The sequence below is a fragment of the Corvus cornix genome, chromosome 4A (genome assembly GCF_000738735.6).
Source record: "Corvus cornix cornix isolate S_Up_H32 chromosome 4A, ASM73873v5, whole genome shotgun sequence".
In the NCBI taxonomy this organism is placed as follows: Eukaryota; Metazoa; Chordata; class Aves; order Passeriformes; family Corvidae; genus Corvus; species Corvus cornix.
In genome coordinates, this window is record NC_047058.1 from 5,004,232 (window position 1) to 5,029,215 (window position 24,984).

Consider the following 24,984-nt stretch of genomic DNA (forward strand, 5'->3'; position numbering starts at 1 on the left):
AAATGCAGAAGGCTGACATTCCACTCCAGTAATATATTCATGGAATTACAGGCACATAGACAGTGTTGTAAAATTTTATATACTTGCCTTATAATTATTTAAATAGAATCTTCTTCAACAACAGAAGAAATACCCAATGCAATAAAAAAATGGAAGGAAAAAAACACAGAAATCACAGAGAAAATGAAAAGTGAATATAATACAGATCTAAAGAACTCCAGTAACTTTGTTATTTTTAAACATCCATCTGGAAGACACCGTACAGTATGTACATGGATTTTAAATACCAATATTATGACATTATATACTTCCATGAGAGGGTAAAGGAGATGAGCTAATGCGCACACTAATAGATAGATTAGTGATAATGTTCTTACAAAATCTTCTATCAAAGCCTTTTATATCACTTTTTCCTCCAAAAGAGAAATCAGGTGTGCAACATGCAGAGAACTTCTCCTGAGACAAGCACAACAAATCGTATCAAAGGTTCCCTTCTGCAGTGTGTTTTGAAGATGGCTAAATAAAACCAACTTGTTCAAGGTTGGTCTCTGGTTTTCACAGAATAGAGGCAATTCTAGGATTTGAAACTACTTACTCGAAATAAAGAACTATTAGAATTATTATTCATGTACATCATCAATATCTCACATCTGCTTTTAGTCATCATTAAAAATAACTTCACCCTAATTGCAGGACCCTTTAAAATATAACAACATTCCAACTGAAACAACCAAGCAATGCAAATGTCCTACAATTAACCAGCATGGATGTGAGAGCAATTTTGGAACTACACACATTACTAATGTAACAGCTCAGCTACATTCTGGTGAGGCAATAATGTGCAATAATTAGATGAACCACCTGTGCTGCAGTTTCAGAAATGCAACAGAGATACTGACAGGAAATTGGGTTTGAAATGATGATTGACCAGGTCTCAACATGGCCAACCTGCCTGCAGCACAACGCTGGATGCACCCTGACAAAGTGCATCGTCATGCAAAGTCAGGCCTGCAGGCTTTTAAGCCAAAGATATTGTGAATAAATGGCCAGAGATGCTTTGTAAAAAGATGCAAAAAATCATATTACAAAACCAGCCACCAACCCGCCAAGACACAAAATACCTCCCTAAAGTTACCTTCTCCAAAATTCATAGAAGCACAAAAGCAATCAAACTGAGGTCGAGGTGATGCTACAAAATCTATACCACAAAGCTGGTAATGTTTTCCACTGGTAATAAGCTGCAAAGATGAAGCTCTGGTTTTGGGCAGCACACCTCTCATGAGCACCACGATAACAGCAGAGCTCTAAGCACAGAACACAGGCTGCATTGTCCAGGGCACGTGTGGTGTCCTCCTCTGCAGAGCTTCTCCAAAGGGACTGCTGGCCCCAACCTGTCCCCCTGCCACTGGACACCTGTCTCAGATCTTTAACTTACCCTCTCACAGATGATTAAACTAAAAACAGCAGGAAAATAAAATTACTTGAGGCAACCGACTGAGATCCTGGCTTCTCACAGAATGACACGAGAGCCTGACTATCGCTGTGTATCTACTGCTAAGATGGTGTCAGTGCTCTCCAGCTGAGCATTGTTATTTTGGGGGTGTTGAACAGAGAACCTTATTTTCTCCTGCTAATGCAACAAGAAAATTAGAAGTTTCATGATTTTCTCTGTTACATGACAACCCACAGGGTAAATATTGTCTTTGCAGGAAGGAAACTAATTAAGTTCTTACAGTTCAGATGACAGCCACAATTAAGAACTCTGGGCCAGTCTCTCTGTGCTGAGGTTGGGGGACTGTCAATTCTACACCGTGTGCCCAGAGCAGGATGGAACAGGAAGCCTTCCTATCTACAAAATAACCATTTGGACCTAAGGTCACTCAAATTAATCCCCTCCTAAGTCACACACTGCAACAGTGATTTTCATCTCTTCCCTTTCCATTCATTATGTATATATTAAAATATTAAAGCCAATGTGCTTTACCTCAGTAAACAGTACTGTGGGAGGAAATTTTTCAAACAGAAGTGTTTCACAATAATTGCATGATAACAGTGTCAGCACTGACAAAGAAAATTCAAATGGCCAAATGCAAATTAAGTTAGCCTTGCATATCGTTCATTACTACTCATGTAGTTGGTAAATTAATGCATGAATATCCTTTCTCTGCACGTAAAAGAAGTTCCTCTAACTTCAGCTACTGCATAAAGATGTAGCAAAAACTCAGCTATCAATCTTTGGAAATGGAGGCCTTCCCATCTAGCAGGACATAGCTCATTAAAATAGAACAGTTTTCAGATTCAGTGTGAATTAAAAAATAAATAAATTCACAACGGTGGGTGACTTCCAGCTCATACAAAATCCTCCCATGTCACCTTGGCAGCCTGCTCCTGGATCACTCTTTGAGAGGCTGCTTACTGTGCAGCATTCCCCAGTTCTCAGAAAAGCTTTGTTTTATTTCTAAAAATCTATTTCACAACACAGGACATTCAAAAAGGCTTTTGGAATTCTAAGGGATTTTAGAAGGTTCAGAAGCAACAGTGCCACGTCAACTCCAAGAGAAAGAAGCTCCATAATAAACCCTCTCTGTGACTCTAGAGCTGTTCTGGGCATGAACAGACACGTGCCCTGTGACGAAACAGACACAAACAACTCTAAAGAAAAAATATAAATAAATACAAACATGTATCAAAACTTAAAATGAAATATAACACTCAATTTCAAGGTCTGGAGCAACTGGCACAGTCCCACACTGATCTGGCACAAGCTGAGCTGTTCTGTGGTACAGCCTGCAAATGCCACGAGGCTGCAGGAGAATCCTCAGTGCTTCCACGAACTCCCATCATCACTCATGGACAATGGGTTTTTACTTCAAAAAGCACAAAAATTTAGAATTTTCTATTTTTGGATCTCAGGACAATTTGATGAGTAAAGTAACACCAGCGCTGATTTTTGAAAATGCTGAGATTTGAAAAAAATATTCTGATACTTTATAGGGAAAACTTTCCCATTACACTGAAACGCACTCTGAAGCACACTAATAAAAGCAAGGGGTACAGAACTCTCCTCTGCCTGGGTAAGTGATTAAATGCTTTAGTCAAACAACAAACTCAGAGGTAATCAGCTCCAATTACATAGCACAGTAACTTTCTGAAGGACATTTTGCAGCATGTGCACAGGGCTTTCCCATTGGATGGCCCATTTTCATATATTCGGGTAAAATTCTTGTCTTGGGAACTAAGAATACATTAAATGGCAAACAACAACTTAGACAGAGCAGCAGCAATAGATATGAAGTCCAGAGCTCACAGTCCCATTTCTCTGTGTCTGTCTAGTTCACCAAATATTTATAAACACTTTACATGCTCTAGGTCAACACACAATCTTGTGCATACCAAGATCAGAAAATCAATTTTAAAGACAACAAATCAATCCTCAGCACTTGCTTTGGAGAAGGGTAACACAGCAACAGAGGTGAAAGCAATTATGCAAATGCACAGAATTCTCGAATTTCTGTCTTTCTGTCCACCCAATCAGTGGTCCTGAGGTGTTTCTAGAGCCTCTTCATTCCTTGCATGCTCAGAGGTGCTGTCCATCCAAAAACCTGGAGAATGCAGCCTGAGCAGGCTGGAGGCTGAAGCCTTCCTTAGTCCCTTTTTCACTTCTCCTCCATCCTGCTTGTAAGGAGAATTCCTCTGAAATCTCATAGAAGGGTTTGGGCTGCAAGGGACCTTAAAAATCATCTATTTCCAACCCCCCTGTCACGGGGAGGGACACCTCCCACCGTCAAGTGAAATCTCCACATAGTAAAGCTGTTTCTGTCATGCCGGGCCACCAGAAAAATGTATTATCTAACATTACTCCTTTAATTACAAAAGCCGTAAGACAAAACGCAGAGACAGTAAAAATAGATTATACCACAAATACCCTATTTTTAAACAGCTTTGGGACTGTTTATGGGGCTCTCAGGACCCAGGTAATTTGCTGAGATTCGATTTGAATGGTGCCCATATTTATATTTAGAAATAAAAGCAAACTTAAATCCACAATAATGCCGTGAAAGCAAAATGAGTAAATTTATTATTGGTGATCTTGTTTAGCTGTTGCTGTTATAGATGTGGTAATTTTGAAGCACTCAGATCATGTGTGAGTCTCATTAGTCCACATTACCTGACTGTAAGCATAAAACTTCCATTATACAACTGAACAGCAAGCACATTTTTAAATACTCAGCTCCTAAAAGTAAAAATGTTTGAAAAGATGAAGAAGTAAGTGTAAAATACAAACTGATTTTTAAACTTGAGACTAAATTTTTATAGTCCATTATGGATACTTCCAGCTTCATAACAGATATTTGATGTTAAGGATCATGGCACTGTTCCTCTGATAGATATTTTATTGAGCACAAATTCAGTGCACCTCCCACATCCTTGCATTCTAACATTTATCATATTCTCATCAATTCACAGATGGAAACATATCAAAACCCAGCTGATTTAGACAACTGTCACATACAGAATGACTGACAATGCTTTCAGGAAAGCAAATTTGCTTTGACTGAAAGTTTTTATTTGAATGTAGTTCAGGTAAATGAGGGTTGTGCACTCAAACTTAACTACCCCTCAAGATTTTATTTAATATAATCATTGCAAAGGTAAAATTAGTTTAGCCAGGTAGACAAGCAAGACTGAGTCTTTAAGCATAGCTGTATGTCCAAGCAGAAGACACAATATTCCTAAAACTATAACCTTTAATTAGAATTCTGATGCAATTTAAAATATGGACCTACTTAAAGCCATATTTTAAATTAAAATGTCTGAATGCCATATGAAAATTATCAAAAATCATTAAAAAGTAGTAACGCTATTACCACAACTCCTTTTTCTCTTCAAAAAGTTAAAACAAGGAGTGGAAGCCCTTCAGATGGCTCCATCAAAGATTCCAATGAGATGCTGAAGCTGAATCAGGGAGGTTCTTTGTGTCCCTTTCACTCTCAAGACGTACTCTTAGTTTGGAAATAATGACAGGGTAGCAACGGATTTGATTTTGATGCATAAATTAAAACCTAATCCAAAATGTGTACTAAGAGAGCACAGGAAATACTCGATAAATCCAGTGAGATCTAGTGCAGAAGATCCTGCTTCCATGTCCCTTACAGCACTGCATTCCCAGGAGAGAAAGCCACAGAAATAACAGCCCAGAGCATCAGGGAGGTTGCCAGAGTTTGTATATAAGGGAGAGGGCACTGGTTATGAACATTTCTCAAAGAAATTAAATTCCACGGCAAAAAAACTCTGAAGCTGACTAGAAAGACCCCCAGCAGAACAGTTAGCTCTGTGCAGAATTTGCTTAATCTAATTTAGAGAAAAATTATTCCTGAATTGGTCTTTTAATAATTTCATACCCCAGGGCCAGGAAAAAGCGCAGTGATTATTGTGCAGCAGTAATGCTGGATGCAGATTTTCAGTGGTACCCCATGATAAATGCCACCTAACAGTGCTCTTTGTTACACCAATATTGGCAAACTTGCGAAATGCAAGTGGATTTTTGGAAGAGGAACCAACATTTCTAGAAACTGATTTCTAATTATTATTTTGTAGCCTCTCTAAGCAAAGCAGTCTACTGAATGGACAATCTCTCCACCTAAAATCCAGTGGCTACAAACAATAACAACAGCTAATAAGCTCTGGAGAGAGAAACCACACAATGTTTTTGCACACTGAGAGGTCTGCAGAAGAAAGAACACATAAGAGCAGAATGAAATGAAAAACTAGAGGAGGAGGCAGGAATTTATTATTATTACTTCCATGACCTGGTAACAAAACCATTTTTACTGGAAAAGTCTTGGGTTGTAATGCAACCCATTAAAGTGTAGCTTTTCATTTACAGGCCCAGCAAACAAACAGAACGCAGCTCAACATTTTTGAAATGAGCTTTATTTTTCTGAACCTGTCTGTACATTTCACCATTTGATTCTTCCCCAGCAGGAGAACTGCAATGCTGAGCAGTCCCCCTGTGCTGGAACACTCTCTGTTCTGCAGGAACAGAGCACCACTCCCTTCCCTTCTCCACCTCTCACCCAGGCTGAATCTGACTCTGGAAATATTTTAAAGACATGACCATGTAAGCACAAACATATTCTACAAGGCACAGCAGCAAACTCTGTAAAAAAGGCAAACTAAAGAGGTGGAATGACTGGTTGTAAGCCTGTAGTAATTGGAGCTCTGTTATCCAAATTAATTAATCCCTCCTAGGTCCAACCCACTCACCTAAAGCTAGCAGGGAACACACATGGGGATTTTTTGGCTTGTTTTCTTTTGCAACGTGGGGTTTTAGGCAAACTGATCAAAAATGCCACTAGTAGTGATACTACAGTTTGTTCCTTTTGAGTTAAATTTACTTTGTGAAACCACTGGAAGAAAATACAACAAAAGCCAAATTTCCATGATCTTCTGGTTGCAGCCATTGTGGGGGTGTGGCACCTCTCTAGTTTTAATTTTCACCATGAGAAGATGCAAACAAAGTAAGCAAGTTTGGAAAAAAATAGATCTAGAGCACATACATGAAAAATGTAAAAAAGTGAACTTACTGTATTGGTGAGTGCATTTGGGGGGGCATTTTCTTTGTGGGTTTTTAAGGGGTTTGGAGAGGGTTTTTGCCTTTCTGTAGTGGCCACCTGTGACCAAGTAATTAGCAAAACTACAAAAAGGAAGCAAGCAGAAGTAGTTCTTTCTCCTTGCTAAACTACAACCACAACTGACACAGAAAAATGACATCTGCGTCCAAACAGGCAGAAAACAAGAGACTTTCCTCTCAGACCATGATGTGTAACCAAAACAAGTTCAAACCCAAAACTTTGCTGGACAAGTCTAACTTTGGAAATAGCAGCACCTTTCTCTTTTTTTTTTTTTCTTTCCATGAGTGTCCCAAATCCAGGCTGAGTGAGAGGAGTTCAGCTCTAAGCACCTACAGACAACTCCTGCACTGGGCACTGCCCACAGACTGTATTACTCCATTTGCTGCATGCTTGCCAATCACAACCACATGACCCAGCAAGCCCAGAAATACCCCAACCTCTTCTTTCCATGGCTTTTATTTCCATTTTTTCCCCCCCTTCCACTGAACCAGAGGAGTCATGGAGTTCATTGTTTATTACAATGTCTCTGGATGGAACTCTGCAGGACAGAGTGGCACCAATTGAGGGAACTGTCACTGCTCCTTCTGTTTTTGAAGGAGAGATGTGGAAGTTTGTAAATAGGGTACCAGGTTTTTAATGCTGTAGTTCACTGCTTAGAAATGTCACAGCCACATTTTTAGGCACCTTTTGGTGTGTAGACAAGTTACTCACTATCATGTATGTTGCTAAACCACATGAGAAAATTCACATGAAAGTTTAAATTAGATATTTGACTGGGACTAATGTTTATTGCCTCCTATTCTCAATTTTTAGCTACCCCTGAAAATTTTACATCATGGTCTTCTCTTATAGACCACTTACAGCTGGCCAGAGTTTGGAAATGGAAGACCCAGCCCTTTTCTCACAGTGAGTTCCCCAAGGTCAATCAGCTCCTTAAACTTAAAAGCCAGACCCCACTGGAACATCAACTGAGCCAATGACATTTCAAACACAGAAGTCAAAGTAACTACATAAAACAACATCAGTAAAAGGGATTTTTAATTAGCTCTGTTCCCTGTTTTTGCTGAGGACTCCCTGGTTTTGACTCAGGTTCAATCATCTTCTCGGTTTCCTCAGCTGCAGCAGATTTTGTGCCATCTCCTCTGGTCCCTGGGAAGCTTTGCTTTGTCACCACTTGGGGACAAATGTCTCCTCAAGTCACAGCACAGATAAACCATCTCTCAAAATGATACTTCTCAAGATAGGGGAAAAACCAAATTTTGATCGAGGAGCTCTTTCACATCTAATCTGAGAGCAGAAACAAGCCCTGAATTAAGAATGGTACTGGAACTGTAGCAGAATTCACTTCATAGTGTGAACAAATTAAGTCACTTACTTTTATTTTTTTTCATAAGATCATGTGTTCAGCAAATTAAAAATAGTTATCTTTGCTATCTAAAGAGGGTAATAGAATTTGCCTTTACTCTAAAAAAATCATCAACCAACATGAACCTAACCACAGCTCACTGAGGATTAGGTGGATAAACATGGCTTATGACTATTTTGCCAAACATATCCAAACCAAGCTTTTGATTTTATGTCAAATACCTCCAACTGTAGATTTTTTTAAAGCTCTATTTTTTCCTGTAAGACATGTTTCAAATGAAAAATTGCAAGAGACAGTTACCATGAACTTTGATGAAAAGTAAAAGCAGAGTAAGTGCATTTCACAACCTGTGTACTATAGGCATATCATAAGCAGAGAAGTGAACAAAGCAAATGCTGCCACTGATTAACTTCTGAAATTTTCTCCAAATCAGCTTTGCAGGAAGAAGCAACTGCTCAATAAACCAGACTAAGTTCAGTCTGATACTATTGTCTTCCTCAGCAGAACGAAGCCACCTTCATGTATTTTTACTTTTGGAAGTACAAACACTGTAAGTTCCTACCAAAGCAGAACACACCCAAGAGCAGTGCTTGGAAACGATGATCAGCTGAACACTCAAATTCTTATTTGTTAAGAAGCTAGTATTCTTCATGGCACCACCTACAATAAATTAATTATACTTACACTTGTAAAAATTAAGCATACTTAGTGCAGGGATGTTTAAATGCCATTTCGAACACAACAGGAGCCCTTAGAGCACACAGTTACCTGGAGACAGAGCTACAGGTTAAAAATGCATGATCACAAAGACCATGCTGGGTTTTCACAGGAGCTCAATGCCCAAGAGCAGCCCAATGATTTTCAGTGAAAACTGTGGGTAAATCTTTGCCAAACAACTTCAGCCCGCTCGGTTTAGAACCCCAAGTTGACAGAAATTCTCTTACCTTGCGCTCGTGGCGTTCGTTTCCTGCGGTCTCTGAAAGCTGCTCCCGACTGCAGGGCCTCCAGCAGACTGTCCATCACTCCTGTCTCGTCACCCTCTGCAAGCAGCAGGGAAAGAACATTCCAATCAGTGCAACTGAAAGCAGACTTCAGAAAGAAAAAGAAGCAAAAGTGCTGTCACGTTTCCACAACGCCTCCGAGTCAGAGACTGCCACATCTCAATGCCATGGCTGCTGCCAGCGCTGCAGGTATCACTGCCTGATTTGGGGATGATGCTCCATTAGGCAAAATTGATGCCAATCCTACTGTTCTTTCACTTGGAGATGTTATCCTGTGCATTATTGATGACATCTTCAGCACGCAGACAGGCAGCTGCTGCTGAATGGCGGCTGCTTCACTGCTAAAATATTTGAAGGCTTTTCTGAAGTGGAAACAGGTCAATTTAATCAGTGCACAAGGAAAAGCTGATGACACTGAATGGCACAAAGTTCAATATTGCAGTACAGAGAATATAAAATATGCTGCCTCCCGACTTCATGATTCACTAAATCTCTGGAAAAATTATCTATACCATCAGTAGCATGGATGCTCTTCAGGTAACATAAGGGAAGAATGAAGAGGGGATAATCATGCAGTGGAAGTAAATGGTGTAACATTTCGTAACAGCTGAATTTTACTTCTGCTAAATTTTTTATTTTGCTTTTTTCATATCCAAGCTAACTTGCAGCCTTTAAATTGCTGGACTTTATGGTGCATTATGGAAATCTGGGTAGAAAAATTACTTTTTATATATTTGAGTCTTTACATTCCTTTGCATTTCAGTCTGTTAATAACAGTTGATAGCAGCATTCAGCAGCATAAGAAGTAGAGGTCAAAGAACTCCAAGGTTACAAAACTACTGATGGATGCCTTTTTCTGTTCCCATATCTATGTTATAACCCAAAACTAAAATATAGGTTAGACTCAGCAGGTAGGTGGACATTTTATTCACATCGCTCAGACGTCAAACTAATATAAATTTCCCCATCTGGGAATGGGAAGATCATTACTTTATGCAAAAAAATTACATTATGGTAAAAAACTTCTGACTCACACAAAGTGTAGGAGGTTAAATGCACATTCAAGCTCTCAAATGTTCACGTTTAAAAGCAGCCTATTAATGAATAAGCTGTTCTGTCCTGGCTCTCTATTACATCCACATTTATTAGACTCAATCCAGACCTGATGTAAGAGCACAGCTAAAACAGTACCTGGTTCAGATTTCTACAAGGTGTGATCATTGGAGTAACTACTTGGTAACTTCAAATTATACATCAGCCTAAACTTCAAATTATACATCAGCCTAACCTAAACCATTATATACCCACTGCACAACACATCCATAAAGGTCTCTCCAGCGGAAGAGGAAAAGGAGCAGTGTGCAGAAACCAGCTCTGAAACACCAGTTTTAATTACATTCCCTCTAAAAGCCTTAAACAACTCAGCTCCTGCAAAATAAATAAGCAAATTAGCTTCTCTCAATTCCCACTCACATAAAGGCCAGAATTTTCTCTAAACTGTACACCATAATTGTTTTTCTTTGTGCTTCTTATCCTACCCCATGCTTACTCATTGATTTGTTGTTGGCTCTGTATTAAATTTACCTTCAAAATCAAAGGTCTGTGAATACACTTTGTCCAAATTAATACACATCAAGTTGGTCTGAAACATTCAATGGAAGTGACTGCAGACCCAGGATGAGTTAATATATCTTAGAATATTTAATGTGTAGGAAAATTACAATATTCTTCAATCTTCATTAAAAATAAGAGTTGGCAGAGTGTATTAAAAAAGACAAAATTCCTTCAATACTTCATGAATGTTTATGCAACCTTCCACTTCTTTTTTGCTGAGTGAGCTGCTCTACCTGCTAATTACTGCAACTGCCAAAACCCACCCTGCTTTTGGGATGCCAGAATATACAACATAAAACACATATTCAGAAAGCTGTAGGACACAGGGATGAGATTTTTAACTCCTCAGTAAAGCTCCTGGAAGGTCTGATCTCAGCACTGCATCTTAAACAAAGTCTTCAGGCGGTTAAGTGGGGCTGGACCAAAAACTGCATTTTCAGGGAGCCTTAATTAAAACTGATAAATAAAATTCATCCGAAATGTCAGTATTTCCCTATAGTTCTTGCTGCAGTTCTTCACACAGTACCAGCTATCTCCTGCATTTGTCTTTTTTATACCACCCACAGCAATTTGTAGACACAAAGAAGAAACAAAAACAAAAATTGCCAGAAGTTTCCAAACTAAGAAACTTATTTCCAACATTTCTGTCAGCAGAAATAAAATGCATAACCATTATTTCTCTTTTAGATATCTTTCTTTGTACATAAGGACAGGAGTTTCATCTGGAACAATTTTCTTCCTCATTGTTTCTTCTCCAAGTAGGCCCCACATATTTAAGAGAGAGCAAATGTGTGGAGACATGCAAAAAAAAAATTGACAATTTGCTTTGATTGGCCTTAGCAAAGAGTCAGATCCATGACAGGTATTACAGAGGAGCACAAAGGCAAAATGATGCTCCATCAGTAATTGATGTGTTAACTACAAGCCCCATTTGTTTTAACTTGGGTTTCACACTAAGGTTCTGTTGCAGCTTTGGTTTAGACATCCAAACTGTGGGTGTGGGTGTTTTTAGGTCACAGAAATACTCATCCTCTTGCAGGTCCCATGGTTTAGGCCAGTGCTACTCAACAGATTTCGGCAGCTTTTAATGATAATAATAAAGAAAAAAAATCACTTTCTTCTTCCACAGAACAATATTGTGGAATATTGTGAATATTCAGCTCCTTGCACTGCTGAAGAGACCCAACATGCCTAAGAGTTGGAATAATAAAATCCATTGAAATAATGGAACGAGGCCAGCCAGGAGCTCTTCCACAGGGAATGACCAAGAGCTGCAATCTAAAGAGCTGACCAAAGAAACTACAATGACCCAGCACAATAAACAATCAGGACACTCTGTTTCCAGGAGCAGTGGTACACAAGCTTGATTACAGCATTCACAGAAGAGAAATCACAACTGGAAAAGCCTTTCATATAACCAGGGGAGTGGATTCCAACATGAAAAGCCTGAGGCAGCACAATTTCTTTAGACTACATAAAGCAGCCACTGAAAGGATGTAAGACAACCTCCTTCTGTGCTTTAGAGCCTGTGCAGTCCCAGCAGAGCAAACTCATCCAGCAGAAACCTTCCCAGGGGCCGGGACTGCTGAGGAACAGCAGCACAACATCGAGGCTCAGTCACTGCAAGCATCTTTGCAATCAAATCTGGGGATGCTGGGGTCTCTTTCTGAGGTTTAGATGAGATTTGTCAGAAAGCAATATTGACAAAAAGGATCTGAATCTAACTTGAGGATCATATTTCATAAGGTGCCAGCTGCTGGAGTAACTTGGGACTGCAGAAACTGCACTTCAGTTGAAGCCACAGAGCTCGGCCAAGCATCCAAAGCATGGCCCAAAGCATATCTGCTCTCCTCAGCTCAGATTCACAGCTCTTCGAGGCCCCGGGAACATGCTCTTGTTTCTGGAGCGTTTTGCTGCCCTCCCTTGCTGTTGTCTGCACTGATTACTACAGGAACACCCATAAATTTTGCTGGCACACTTTCATTTTGTATTATTTTCCACGTGCTGTTGCAGAACATCTCGTACTCATTATTACAAATATACTGATTGCAAACTGATATAAGTTAATACTAAGTGCAGATATTGCACAGCCATTTGGGCAAAGGTTTACAGGAATTCTACAGGAAATTTTTCATAAATTTGGGACCTTACTGGAAGAGTCCAGTCAAATACCACATTAGGTAACACATGCTGTCTCCTGCTGCTCCAAAGGGTTGTTAAATTATGCTTCTATTCACATCTTGCACTACCCTGTTTTGCTTTGAACTTTTAAGCACTTTTCAAAGTCTAATGTGTGTCCTGTAGAAACTTTTAAACAAGACTTTTTATTCATAACCAGTACCAGCATTTTTAATTGCAATATAGTCACTTAAAAAGGTCAGCTTTCAATGTCTTTGGGAAGGCGTGTTTTTGTGTTCTCCTCATATATTTGCATTTTATTCATTTGCTAAATTCATTTTGCATGCATAATAAGTATCTCCAGGAAGCAGTCTTCCTCGGCAGTTTGCAGCAGAGTGGTGTCTCATGACTCTTATTTACTTTTTAATTAAAGGAGAACAAGTTAGGACAGTGTGACTGAGAAGTGAGCCCCTATCTCATGGCAGTTTACAACACAAGGCAAATCCTTGCTTACACGCCAATTAGGAACATTGTTTACATTAACCTGATCCCAGCCTTACATGAAAATAATAGAAGGAGAAAAAAATGTGCTTTGTTGTACTGGCAGGCTACTGAAAACAATGTTTGAAATGCACATTTTTTTCTTATTGGCAGAAAATGTCACAATGGTCAAGGTTTGCTGTGGCTTCACTGAGATGCAGCCACACAGCCCCTGGAGCCTCATCCTGCAAGGACCACTTGCAGCACACCTAAAATAGGCTGTAATGGGAATTACCTGGAACAAATGGGAAGAGATTGCCTCTGTGTGGGAAGGAAAAGATTGTGCAGCTCACCAAAAAAAAAACCAACCCAAAAAAACCCTTATGATACCTGACTAATTACACCTGTAAATAAAGTTGTGCTGCAGCTTCAAGGCTACATTTAGGCTATGGTACTGAGCTACTTTTAATTGCTGTGATGAGCAGACACACAAGGCAGAGCAAAATCATCAATGCTTTCAGCACTGTTAATAATTTCCTGTTAAAGGTTCCTTATAATTGAGCAACTGTTCCCACATTTTAGGGAAAATACCAGTTTTGGGAACTCATTTTCAGGAAAGGGGAGTTCTTACATATTCTTGATTACTTTTTTTTTTGGGGGGGGGGGGTTTGTTGGTGGTTTGTTGTTTGGTTTTTTTTTTTTTTTTAATATTGGTAGTGGTTTTGACTGGGATAGAGTCAATTTTCTTCACAGCAGCTGGTGTGGGGCTGTGTTCCAGAACTGGAAACAATGTGGATAATTCACTGTTGATAACTGCCCTTAAACAGAGCCGAGGGTTTTTCTGCTCCTTACCCCATCCTACCCTGATTCCTGAATGAGCATTATACTAAAGTGGATTAACTAATTATTTCTGAAATGCTTTTTAACACTAAGTTCTACAAAATATCAACTGTTATACAGCAGTTACATTGAGCTAAACAAAATTCCAGCTACTTTCAAAATTAATAACAGTACCTACTTTTTGAAACACAAATAATTTCTCTAAGGAAAAGCAAAGTTGAATTTGCATAGACAACTCCCCAAAGTTACTACTTGTTACTGTTCAGTAAATAGTCCCCAAGAAACCTACTTTCAAAATAAAAGAATCCAACTGTTCTGTCTTCCCTGCAATTATCCCAACCTCAGATTTGGCATCATCATAACAATTTTTCCCCCCTGATAAACTATCTCAATTGGAAGGTACCACATGGGCCATATTCATTATCAAAACCAAATTTTTCCGGAGCAAAACATTTAAAGGTGAGATTAAATTTCAAGCTGTATTTCTAATTTCCTGCCCATACTCATTTCTATGTGCATTTCTCTTGAGCTGCTTCTGACCCATTCAGCAGCACTTCAGTAATTCTGACACTCATCCCATTCTCAAGACAGCTTCAAACTCCTGTATAAACAGGTCTTAGAAAGTTTTCTAGCAACTCCTGCAGAATTGCTTTGAAGGAGAAAACTCAAAGCTCATCCTGGTTCTATAGATGCTCATCTTTAAGCATAATGCAAAGTTCAATCTATTTTTTGTTCTGTGAACATTAGATTTCAGGTGGTGTGCAGCATACTCAAACAGACCATCCACATCAATATGAAAAATAATGACTTCCCAAAGGAATTTGAACATTTGCCTCATTGACATCCAGCACCACAAACTAATAATCTTTAAAATGTAAATAAGACCCAAGTTTTACCACTCCAGGTACCCCATGCAATCACCAGCCAATAGATAAATTCAATAGAACATTTACAAAATAACACGTAACTCGTAATAAGCTTAGTATGGATTTCTGTTTATGCTGAAGGACGTGGAAAGAAGACAAACCAACCAGAAAAGCACAGAATCATTGGAAAACTGCAGCAAAAGCAACCTCTGGAATTATATCCTGCACCAGTGCAAGTGAAACACCAGTTCAAGGAAACAAAGCAGAATTATTGCTCACACACTAGAACACACCAGTCTGAACAAAAAGCACATGAACTCTCATATAGGGGTTCCTGAAAAGGGAAAGGAGGAATATCCATCAACCACCAGCACAGAACTTCACTTGCATTATCTCCATCTGCATTAGGGGAGATGGTTAATACATCTTCAAAACAATTAATTCAATACTAATTGGGACTGAGGAAGCTCATTCTATCTTTTATCCTAATACTGGTAGTTAAAAGGTGATTTTAATTGCCATAGTAATCAGATATAATGAAGAGCAAAACTGTTTCTGATTAAATAACATTTGCATCAGAATTGCTGTTAGGCACTTTGCAGCTCCCAGAAAGCTGAATTCTCCAATTCCTTTTCTCTCTCTCTGCTTCAGACATGCCCACAGAAGCAATGCTGCAAGAATGCTGCAGATGTTAAATCAGATGGAAGTCATGAAAGGCTTCTCCTCCAGACTCATCTCCCATAAGGAGAAAGAATGGTTCATGATTTGAACTGTGAAACCTCAGACCTGCAGGAATGTGCCTAAGGCACATAAACCTTTCTGTGCCTCTGAACTTCACCAGGAACCCCAGACTTTTCACCTAATGCCAACAATTTTGATAATTTTTTTGAATTTTGATTTTTATAGCGCCTTTATTTTTGTGTTCATCTTTTAATGTTTTGGGATGTTCAGCAGGTTTTTATCAGTTTACATGTGGTGCTTATGTGGCAGCTCAGTTACACAAAGCACAAACCCACCAAACTGAGTAAAGTGGTCTCCAAAATACTGGCAAGTGTGAGTTACTTCATCACTAGGAATTATTCACAACAAGTCTTGATTCTGGCCACGCTGTGGTTTTCTACAGTTGCACAAGAAACAGATATTAATTTTAACAGTTAATTAATTAGAACTAATTTAATCCCAATTCTCCAGTGACCACTAAAAAGTTGCCACTGAACAGTCAGATAACAGGAAAAATACTATAGAACTACACAAAAAGCTGGAAAATGCAGGAACCCAATTGCTCTGATCTCAAAGGCTGCAGCACTGAGTTCAAATTTGACTCTGGGAGATCCAGAGAAAGAGCTGAGAGAGGGTGAGGTTAAAACAAGCCTTTGGGTGAAAATCACCTTGTCAAAATGACAGCTTGAGAGGACATCTGCCTCCTTCCTCTGAGTCTTCTGTGTCACATTCACTTAGACAAATTTACAAACTATTTACATAAGCAGCAACGAGCACACAGAAGTAGCTGCATCAAGAAAAAAATTAGTTATTTGGCAAAAAAAAAGTCAATTGAATATCAATGTCATGGAATCCGGGGGGAAGGAGGTTTAGCCCTCCTCCTACCACAGCAGCAGAGTTATAATATGTGAAATTGATATTTCAATATATTTAGAAATAGGAAAAAAGTATTTTAGAAGTATTAAACTAACTTTGTGTCTCAGGTTCACAAACATTAGGTATTTAAATGGCAGTTTTGGTGCATTGGGCCATGTAAAGACATCCATATATTTGCATTTTCATTAAGAGAGGACTAAAATGCAAGATTAAACTTTAATTGTATCAGGAAAAGATTTTCATGATGGAAAAAAAAAAATGCTGTCAGTGTAGTGAGGCATCTGTGCCACTGCTCAGAGTGGTCTCCCCTCAGCTGCTCGAAAACTGAAGGGCTGCAGAAACATGAAGGTGAGCTCTCAGGACTGAGCTGAGGCAATTTTAGAAGTTGTGACTTCAAACTGAGAGCTGCAGCCCTTAACCCAGCCCAAGTCACTGACAGCAGTGTCTAAGTGGGCTTTCCACACTTTTCAACAGCTCACAAAACATTTTGGCTTGCATTGGCTCAAGTGGTAGTTCAAATAAACTCTCAGTGTGTCTTCAAGCACTCTGGCTGGCAGAGGGAAGGTGATCAAGGGATATTTGGCTGTTCTTTCCCACTCACACAAAAAAGCCTGTCCAGATTACTATGGACTTTTTTTTTTGGGAGGTGGCAAATATTAAAAAAATATTAATCAAATGCTGAAAGAATGGATTAGAAAAGTCTCATTAGAAGCCTTCATTTAACCTCACAGAGGAAAATGTATTTATGCATCCCCTGTGTTTGAATTTTGTGTTTTGTTTATACTTATACTGAAACTAGATTAATCTTTAGATGATCTGATATTAAAGTTTGTCATCTTCACAAAACAACAGATTTGTTCATTACAACTTCTGCTACAGAATACTCCATGCAGTGACACTGCCAGCTCAAGCAAGGCCAAAGATAACAGGATTTGTGGTACCATTGCAGAACTCTCCAAAAAGCCAACAGCATTTTTCCCTGAGCAGGGCCTGGTGAATGGATAACATGGACAGGTGTTTTTATAGCTGGGTCAGATTAGCAGATTAACACAAACTCATAGAAACTGAACAACAACCGCAAGTAATCTCTTGTCTAAATCCAATTTGACCACCTCTACTTGCCTTCTGGAGCCAGACAGGTAGAGAATAAAGCCTGTATTTTACAACCTTCTGGAAATCTGCACAGCAACAATATCAAGCCCATGCCATTCCTTCCGCTTTCTTACCTTCCTCTTTCTCAGGGTGGCCTCATGTGAAATACAATATTCTCACAGCTGACAAGCTCAACACGTTGCTTTTTATCGTGCTGAAATGCCACTCTGTACTCAGGCTCCAAGCTCAGCTAGGTTTTCCAGCTCCTAATAGGACTACTGGGAGAACATCCATTCTAACACAGGCCCCCAAGCCCAAAAAGAAAGACATTAATTGCCACACCACCTTGATTATAGAGATGTTTACAGAATGAAATTAACAACAAAACAAGTAAGACACTTCTTCTTGGAAGTCAATCCATAAGGAAAAAAAAAAAATCAATTAAGTACTCCAAATGCAAAAAAGCCAATAATTCACACCAAAACACCTTGAAAGGAACTTTACACATAGGAAGTGGCAGAGATGGAATGACGTGATCAGGTGGCTGAAACAAACCAGAATTTTCCATTCTGAAAAGTGAATTTTTTCTGCTTTCAGAACAGTCAGAAAGTACTTCTCATATTGATCAGAAATAGCCTTCTGTTTGTTACTGCTGACCTGGTTTTGCCTGTAACAAATCTCTCTGCTAAAAACGCTGCCTTACCTTTGTTCATGTCAATCAGCTGCTGCTTCTTCTTCTGTCGCTCCAGCCTCTCTCGCTCTGCCTTCTCCTTGGCCAGCTTGGCTCTCTTCGTTTTCTCCTCCAATTCTCTTCTTTTGTTGTTTTCTTTTAATGCCTCCTGCATCAGATGAAATGAATGTGAGTGTCTATCCACCAAGGAAACCCGAAATAACCTGGTTTACACAGATCCTGTGTTTACATGCAATGAGAGGAAAAAAAACCAGGGAGCTGACCCAATACTTGGAGCATCCTCAGAAATCTCAGAGGGAACATAACACACCACATTATTTGTACACATGAGCATTACTGATCAGAACAATGGAAACTGAAATAGCTTTGCATTTATGGTGAAGGAAAAATAGTAATTTGTTTCAGCAGTAACATGTCTGTATTTTTCCCTATTAAGATTGCAAATCTGCCTTAAACCTGTGCCTTGCTCTTGGGAGGGAGGAGTGGGGATGAAGCCAAACCTCCACTATGATGGAAATTCAATTACAAGTGGCTGAAACTCAGGCACTAGAATTTAAGTTACAATTTATCAAAATTTTTTGTTGACTAGCCAGTCTGGATCACTAAAACACAGAAAACACAGGAGAAGAAATGAAAAATAATTTAGTTTTTAGATTATGACTATAAAACTGAGACAGCAGGTTATACAAACTAGCAAATTACAAATCCAAGACTCCCAAACGCTTCCAAATGCAGAATATTCATCCAAGCAAGCATCTTTCAGTGTGCAAATGCCATTCCAGGAGCTTCCTGAGGTTGAACACCACATTTCAGCCCTTCCCTCACAGCTGACCCCATTTGGCAGTGTCCTGGGTTGCAGTGTATTCTATCACCATCCTCAGGAGCTGTTGAAACCAGGTGGGGCAGTGTTTCCTTGCCTCCTCCCCCCAGACTATCTTGCTGTTAATGGCCCATCATTGTCCTGCCGCCTGACTCAGAGATAACTCCCTCCGGACCATCTTCTGTTAATGAGCCTAATCAACACTTTGCCTCATGACTCGTTACCCCATTGTGAGATGCTCCACCCAGAGGGAGGAACCAAGCATCCCATCGTGGATATAATCTGAGATTCTGAGCACCAGAGACACCCTTCCCACTGGATTTCCAGAGGACAGGAGCTGCACAGCCACCACTGGACCTTCTGAGGAAGAGCAGACCCTTTTTTCTACAGGATCACTGCTTCAGAGGACTGCAGCCACCATTCTACCACACTGCTACCACCACCCTGCCTAACAGGGACTCAGGTTGTATCTTGACTCTGTCAGTTTGAACCAGTGTTCTCTTTTAGTTTCTTTTCTTTCCTTTTCTTTAACTTCCCCATTAAATTGTTATTCTGACTTGGTGCCTCCCACTGGTTTGTTTTCAAACTAGTACAGGCAGGTACTGGTGATGGTGCCCATGGCCTCACTGCAAACTGCACCAAGAACTGCACTCTGCCCCATCACAGAGCCAGCTGCACCAGAAGCACCTTTTCTTTCAGAAAAAAATGGAACTAAAGGGCAAAATCAATGTTTAATCCTTTTTGGTTTTGGACAGTTCTGTCGCTGCACATTCAATCATACTTGACAGAGATTTCATTTTCCTGCAACTTCCCAGGCTGTAATGGAAGTAAATGCCCCCAATCGTGGGAGAGAAAGCAAATATGAAATGTCATGGTTGCCCTGGTAGCTCACTGCCATTGACACGCTGTGATTAGATCATAGATTCTGTCACATTTTCTACCAGGAAGACTACAGCAGACTGAACTAAACAAGCTCTGAAGTTATTTTATCTGGAAATTCTCTTTGAGCACAACTGTATGAGTTTTATCTGAAGGAAGATTCTGTGGAAATTCAGACTGCACTTCATAAAATACAATGGATATTGAACCAATGGTGATTAAGAAAACAAAAAGCCATTCAAAAGAAAGGCTTAATCTTCCTGAAGGACAGTAAGATAACAAAATACTGATAACTGTGTGAGAGTACCCCTTTTATCTATCTACACCCATCCACCACCTGGAATGCACTTGCTTTTTATTACCCTCCATCAGGCACTTGGACTCTTAACCATTTCATATTTGTTGTGTCATTTACTGCTCTACATTTAGTCAGAGTTAGCTGAAAGCTGGAAAAAAAATCATTGGCAAGAACATACTCCCACCTGGTAGCAAATTCAGTGCAGAAAGCAAAATAAATCAGAAAGCAAAATAAATCTATATTCATCTATATTTATAAACATACTTGAATTAATGTCACTAACAAAATTGATCACAGCTTCTCAAAACTGACTGATGATGAATGTAAATCAGGAGAATTCTGACTCAGGTGTACACTGGCTTCTACAGCATTTGTGCTGCCTGAATTACACCACCAATCCTTTCAGTTTCATTTTCTACAGTTCCACTGCAAAGGGTTTTTTTTCTTTCTCATGTGGCTTTGGATACTTCATTATTCAGTATTCCTCATTCTCCACACTGTGGAAAAGCCCAACAATATCCAATATAAAGGGGATGTGATTCTGCCCATGCCTTGCCACAGTGTCATTTGGGCCCCCCCCAATATGAACTTAAACATGAAATAAAATTTTAAAAAATCCCATATTTTCACCTCTTCTTCCTCTGGCATGCTTTTATATTCCCCTAGACCTTTTCTCTTCTAAACATTTGAGTTGCAGTGAACTTCTTTTAATACAGAACAGTGCTATTCCAGATTAATTGGGTTTTTCTTAAGTATCAAATGCCAGTGATCCCCTTTCTGTGTAGTTTTGCAGGTTAAATTGGCTCAAAAGGTAAAGATCAGTTTGAAGACTGAAAAAACCAGCTCTGTAATCAGCCCTGCTTTTAAAAGAGGGAATAAAAATCAGCAGTTTGGTTACTGCAATATAGTTCCACAGTGACTCAGTACTTGCTACTGTTCATAGGTATTTACTACACAACTAAATTTATTCTCTAATTAAACTAATCCACCAGTTATAAATCAGACAAAGAAGCAATCCATTGGTAAGAATAAAAGCCTTCTCAACAGCTTGAGAACACATTTTGAAAAGTACTCATCTAGACACTGTCTTCTGAAAATATTTAAGTGCATGCAAAAAGGGAAATCATCTCCAAGTGAATCTCAGCTGACAGAAATATTTGACTGCATAAAACCCTTTTATTGATGTGCTGTTCATGACCCTCTGTTATTTTGGTTGCTGTGTAAGGGCAAGCAGTTTTGCTAATTCAACAGCAAATTAAAAGTTAGAGGAAGTTTGGGTGTGGGTTTGCTTTGTTATAATAAAACCAAAACCAAATTATTGTCTCTCCTAGCAGAGAAATAGATTCAGCAAGGAATATTATCTCTTTTTAAGTGAGTTAGTTGAAGAGGCACATAGTTTGATGTTCCCCCTTGTGTTTATTAGGATTCACTGAAGTGCAGCTCTTGTACTCAGGACTGCCAGTTTACAGCTTGGCTTCCTTAAGAAGCAAATAAAAAATTAATGCATCTCTTGCATTCTGTACATATCTTAAGTTTTGACAGACAAACATATTCACACATCGACACAGTTGTAAATAGACTCTCAAAGGTAAATTATTAAAACCAAGAAGAAAGAAAACAAACTAATGCACAAATCTCCCTGGATATTAAAGATGCAGTTGGCTACAAAGCGGTCATGCACCAATGGTGAGGGCTGCCTTTGATCCCTCAGGCCTTCCCAAAATTTGCCTTGCAACTGCAGAATATGTCAACTGAAGTTCCAGCAAAATAATCTTCTTCAGTCATAAGTCATTTGGAACAACAGACTCAGATTAGCTGGAAGTTAAATCTACAGAAATAGAATTGAAATACAGCAGACTGAGCAGTGGGTGTAAAAGAAAGATCTTTCATGGGTATTGCTTGGAGGGTAACACATTTAAATACACTGTTACCCCTATGAAAAGAAGGGAAAAGAGATGTAATGAGCTGGTATTAAGCAAGAGCAGACAAACTGAATTTCCTGATGGGTGGCCATGAAAAGTAAGTAGAGAAGATGAGGTTTGGGACAGTGCCCCGTGGCTCGTGCAGCATGGGCCAGTGGCACAAATATCCTGGGCTTGCCAGGACAGATGAAGGGCTTGGCCAGTGGAGCTGCTGCTGCCTGGGCAGGCAGGGAGAGGGGTTTGCTGCTGCCTTTTCAGCTGGGATGCAAAAACACCTCCAACTGTCCAGTGATGGAAGGCAGAAGAGGTTTGCAGGGCTTGCTGAGCCAAAGTTAAGACTACCAGTGAAAAGGTGCATGGTGTTACTTAATTACTCAGCTGTGTAAGTTGGAATCATCACTAAATAGTCCCCAAGTGGACAGGTTTGGGACTGTTTTTCCACCTCCCTTCAATCAATATGTGGGTAACAGAAAAAAACCACACACACACCCCCCTCATTCAGGTTATTCCTGAAAGAGACACAGAGCTGAAGTACACCCACACACAAACTAAACTGTATCATTGTCTTTACAAAAAAAAAATAATCACACAACAACTTGAAAACCCCAGGAAAACAAATGCTGGCTGTTTGGGTACAATCCTAAAAGAGAAACCAAGGCCCAGGGCAGACCAGTTACTGTTTTGTTCCAAAAGCAATCTTTCTGGATCAAGGAAGAGACAAATCAATATTCTGGCACACCACCACATGAGCACAATCCTTTAGACTTAACAAAAACTCACTCCAAGGTAAATCTGTAAGAACTGTTCATACAAGAGCCTGAACCCAGAAGAAAAAGTAAATTACTCTTTTTAACAGCAGGACCTTGAATGTGACGTGTTGAAAGGTTTCAAAGTTTCTGAGTAAAAATTCTTGACAGGTTTTAAAAGAGACTGTGAGAATTACACATAGTGTAGTATGTAAAGACACAATGTAATTAAATAACAAAATAAAACTGCCTGGGCTGGAAAGATTTTGCAGGCTTCCTTAGGGACCTGGTCGGTGGACTATGGAAGGAAGCATTCCAGAGGGTGTGTGTTGTTACTCCAAAGAAATAACAAATGTGAACAAACAACACTGAAGGCACACACTCCCACAGCTGCAATTCTTTTCTTGAGGTTTCTTACACCTTCCACTTCACTCTGAGTTCTGCCAGGATTATCCAATTCCATTAACTTGCCTGGATTTCTCTAAACGTGCTAAGCAAGCAAATATGAACTTAAGGAAGTGAATGAGCTGTAATTTACTCCAACATCAGCAAGCTAAATGAAGCTGCAATAATGCAGTGATCAATTTGAAATCACAATTAAGACAAATACGGATTCCAATTATCAAATTATCTTAATAAGATATAGGAACAAACAGAATGATGAGACGAAGGCTATATATGTGAAACAAAACTGTGGAGATTTTAGAGAGAAGTCAGGTTCATTCCAACACATGAGAGCTTTTCAGAAACAGTTAAGTGCAGGTGTTGGCATCTGTAGCCTGCACACATCATCTTGGAAGGGTCTCTGATGGACTTGGGATCAGGCCAAAGGGACTCACGCAGGGCAGGTAATGAAGTCACTGCTTTACAGGAGCTTTTCAACAGCTTCAGCTCTGCCACAGTCAAAATCCCAAACTCTGCTTTGCTTTCAGAGTGCAATGAGGATTCAAAATCCTCATTTAAAAATATTATAAACTTCCAAGATAATGCCTGGAAATAATGACATTTCTCAGTTGGACTCACTGCTACCAGCACTGAATATAAAACAAAAGAAATCTAAAGAAAACTTTAACCTTGTTCCTTTCAGGATTAGGAAATTTAACTTCATGGTTTCCTTTAGACCATGTTTTCCCCTATTGCTTTTGAAAATATTCCTTAATCAATGGCATCTCCACCCTGAAATATGACATCCAGTGCTTTTACCCCATCCACAAAGGCAAGCACCTCAACAGAGAAACGGGTTAGACAGGTCAGAACAAAATCCCAACTCCATCTGTGCAGTCATTTCTACACTTGCCAACACAGTGTACTTGAACTCAGTTTGATTTCCTTTATTACTATTTATTTTTACATCTTTTGGGGAGCTTCCAAGAGAAATGTCATCCTTGTGTTTTACATCATGAATAAAGCACTTATCTAGCAGCACTTGTAAATAAAGCTGAATTACTGCTCCTACATGAATACTTTTGCTTCTGATTCTACCACCTATATCCTTTCCTAGCGTGGACCTAATTCCTGATTTGCTCAGTATAATGATTAAAACCTATTCTGCTCAGCACTAGGTGGATATATGCACTCAGACGAGAATTTAGAGAGCTTATAAAAGGTTTGTATTTCAGGTTTGGGGCGCGGGGAGGAAGGGCTCACCATATACTGCCTGTTAATAAGGACAGGGTTTTGCTTTTGATATCACCTCTTGGGAAATTTCAGTGAAGAAAATACTTCTTGCTCATTATTCTTTATTCTTCCATAGCTTCCTGCTAGCTGGAAACTGTTCTCTTTCAGCCTGCATTAAAGAACTGTTACTTTTTAGGCAGAAGGGACGAAGTGTATTCCCAGACAAATAGCCAGGGAGAACAATGAATAAATAGAGCTTTTCTTTTAAACCACTCCTGAATCACAAACTCAATTTATGAGTTTGAAAGCTGGGAATTTAGCCTGACTATGCATTGTATTTCACAGTAAATCAGATGTTTATTATGTATTTATTTATGTATTGTATATTCATTGATTTCTATTA

At 39.3% G+C, this 24,984-nt stretch overlaps 1 protein-coding gene across 4 annotated transcripts in view; it reads right to left on the minus strand.

The window, feature by feature from the left end:
- DIAPH2 (diaphanous related formin 2) overlaps positions 1-24,984 on the minus strand; it is a 183,711-nt gene that overhangs the window by 46,018 nt on the left and 112,709 nt on the right. For all 4 annotated transcript variants that reach the window (XM_039572387.1, XM_039572386.1, XM_039572385.1 and 1 more), the window contains 2 exons: positions 18,312-18,447; positions 8,946-9,041 (listed from right to left, as the gene is read on the minus strand). In XM_039572387.1, the coding sequence (XP_039428321.1) occupies positions 8,946-9,041; positions 18,312-18,447 (232 nt within the window). The remainder of the gene's footprint in view (positions 1-8,945; positions 9,042-18,311; positions 18,448-24,984) is intronic.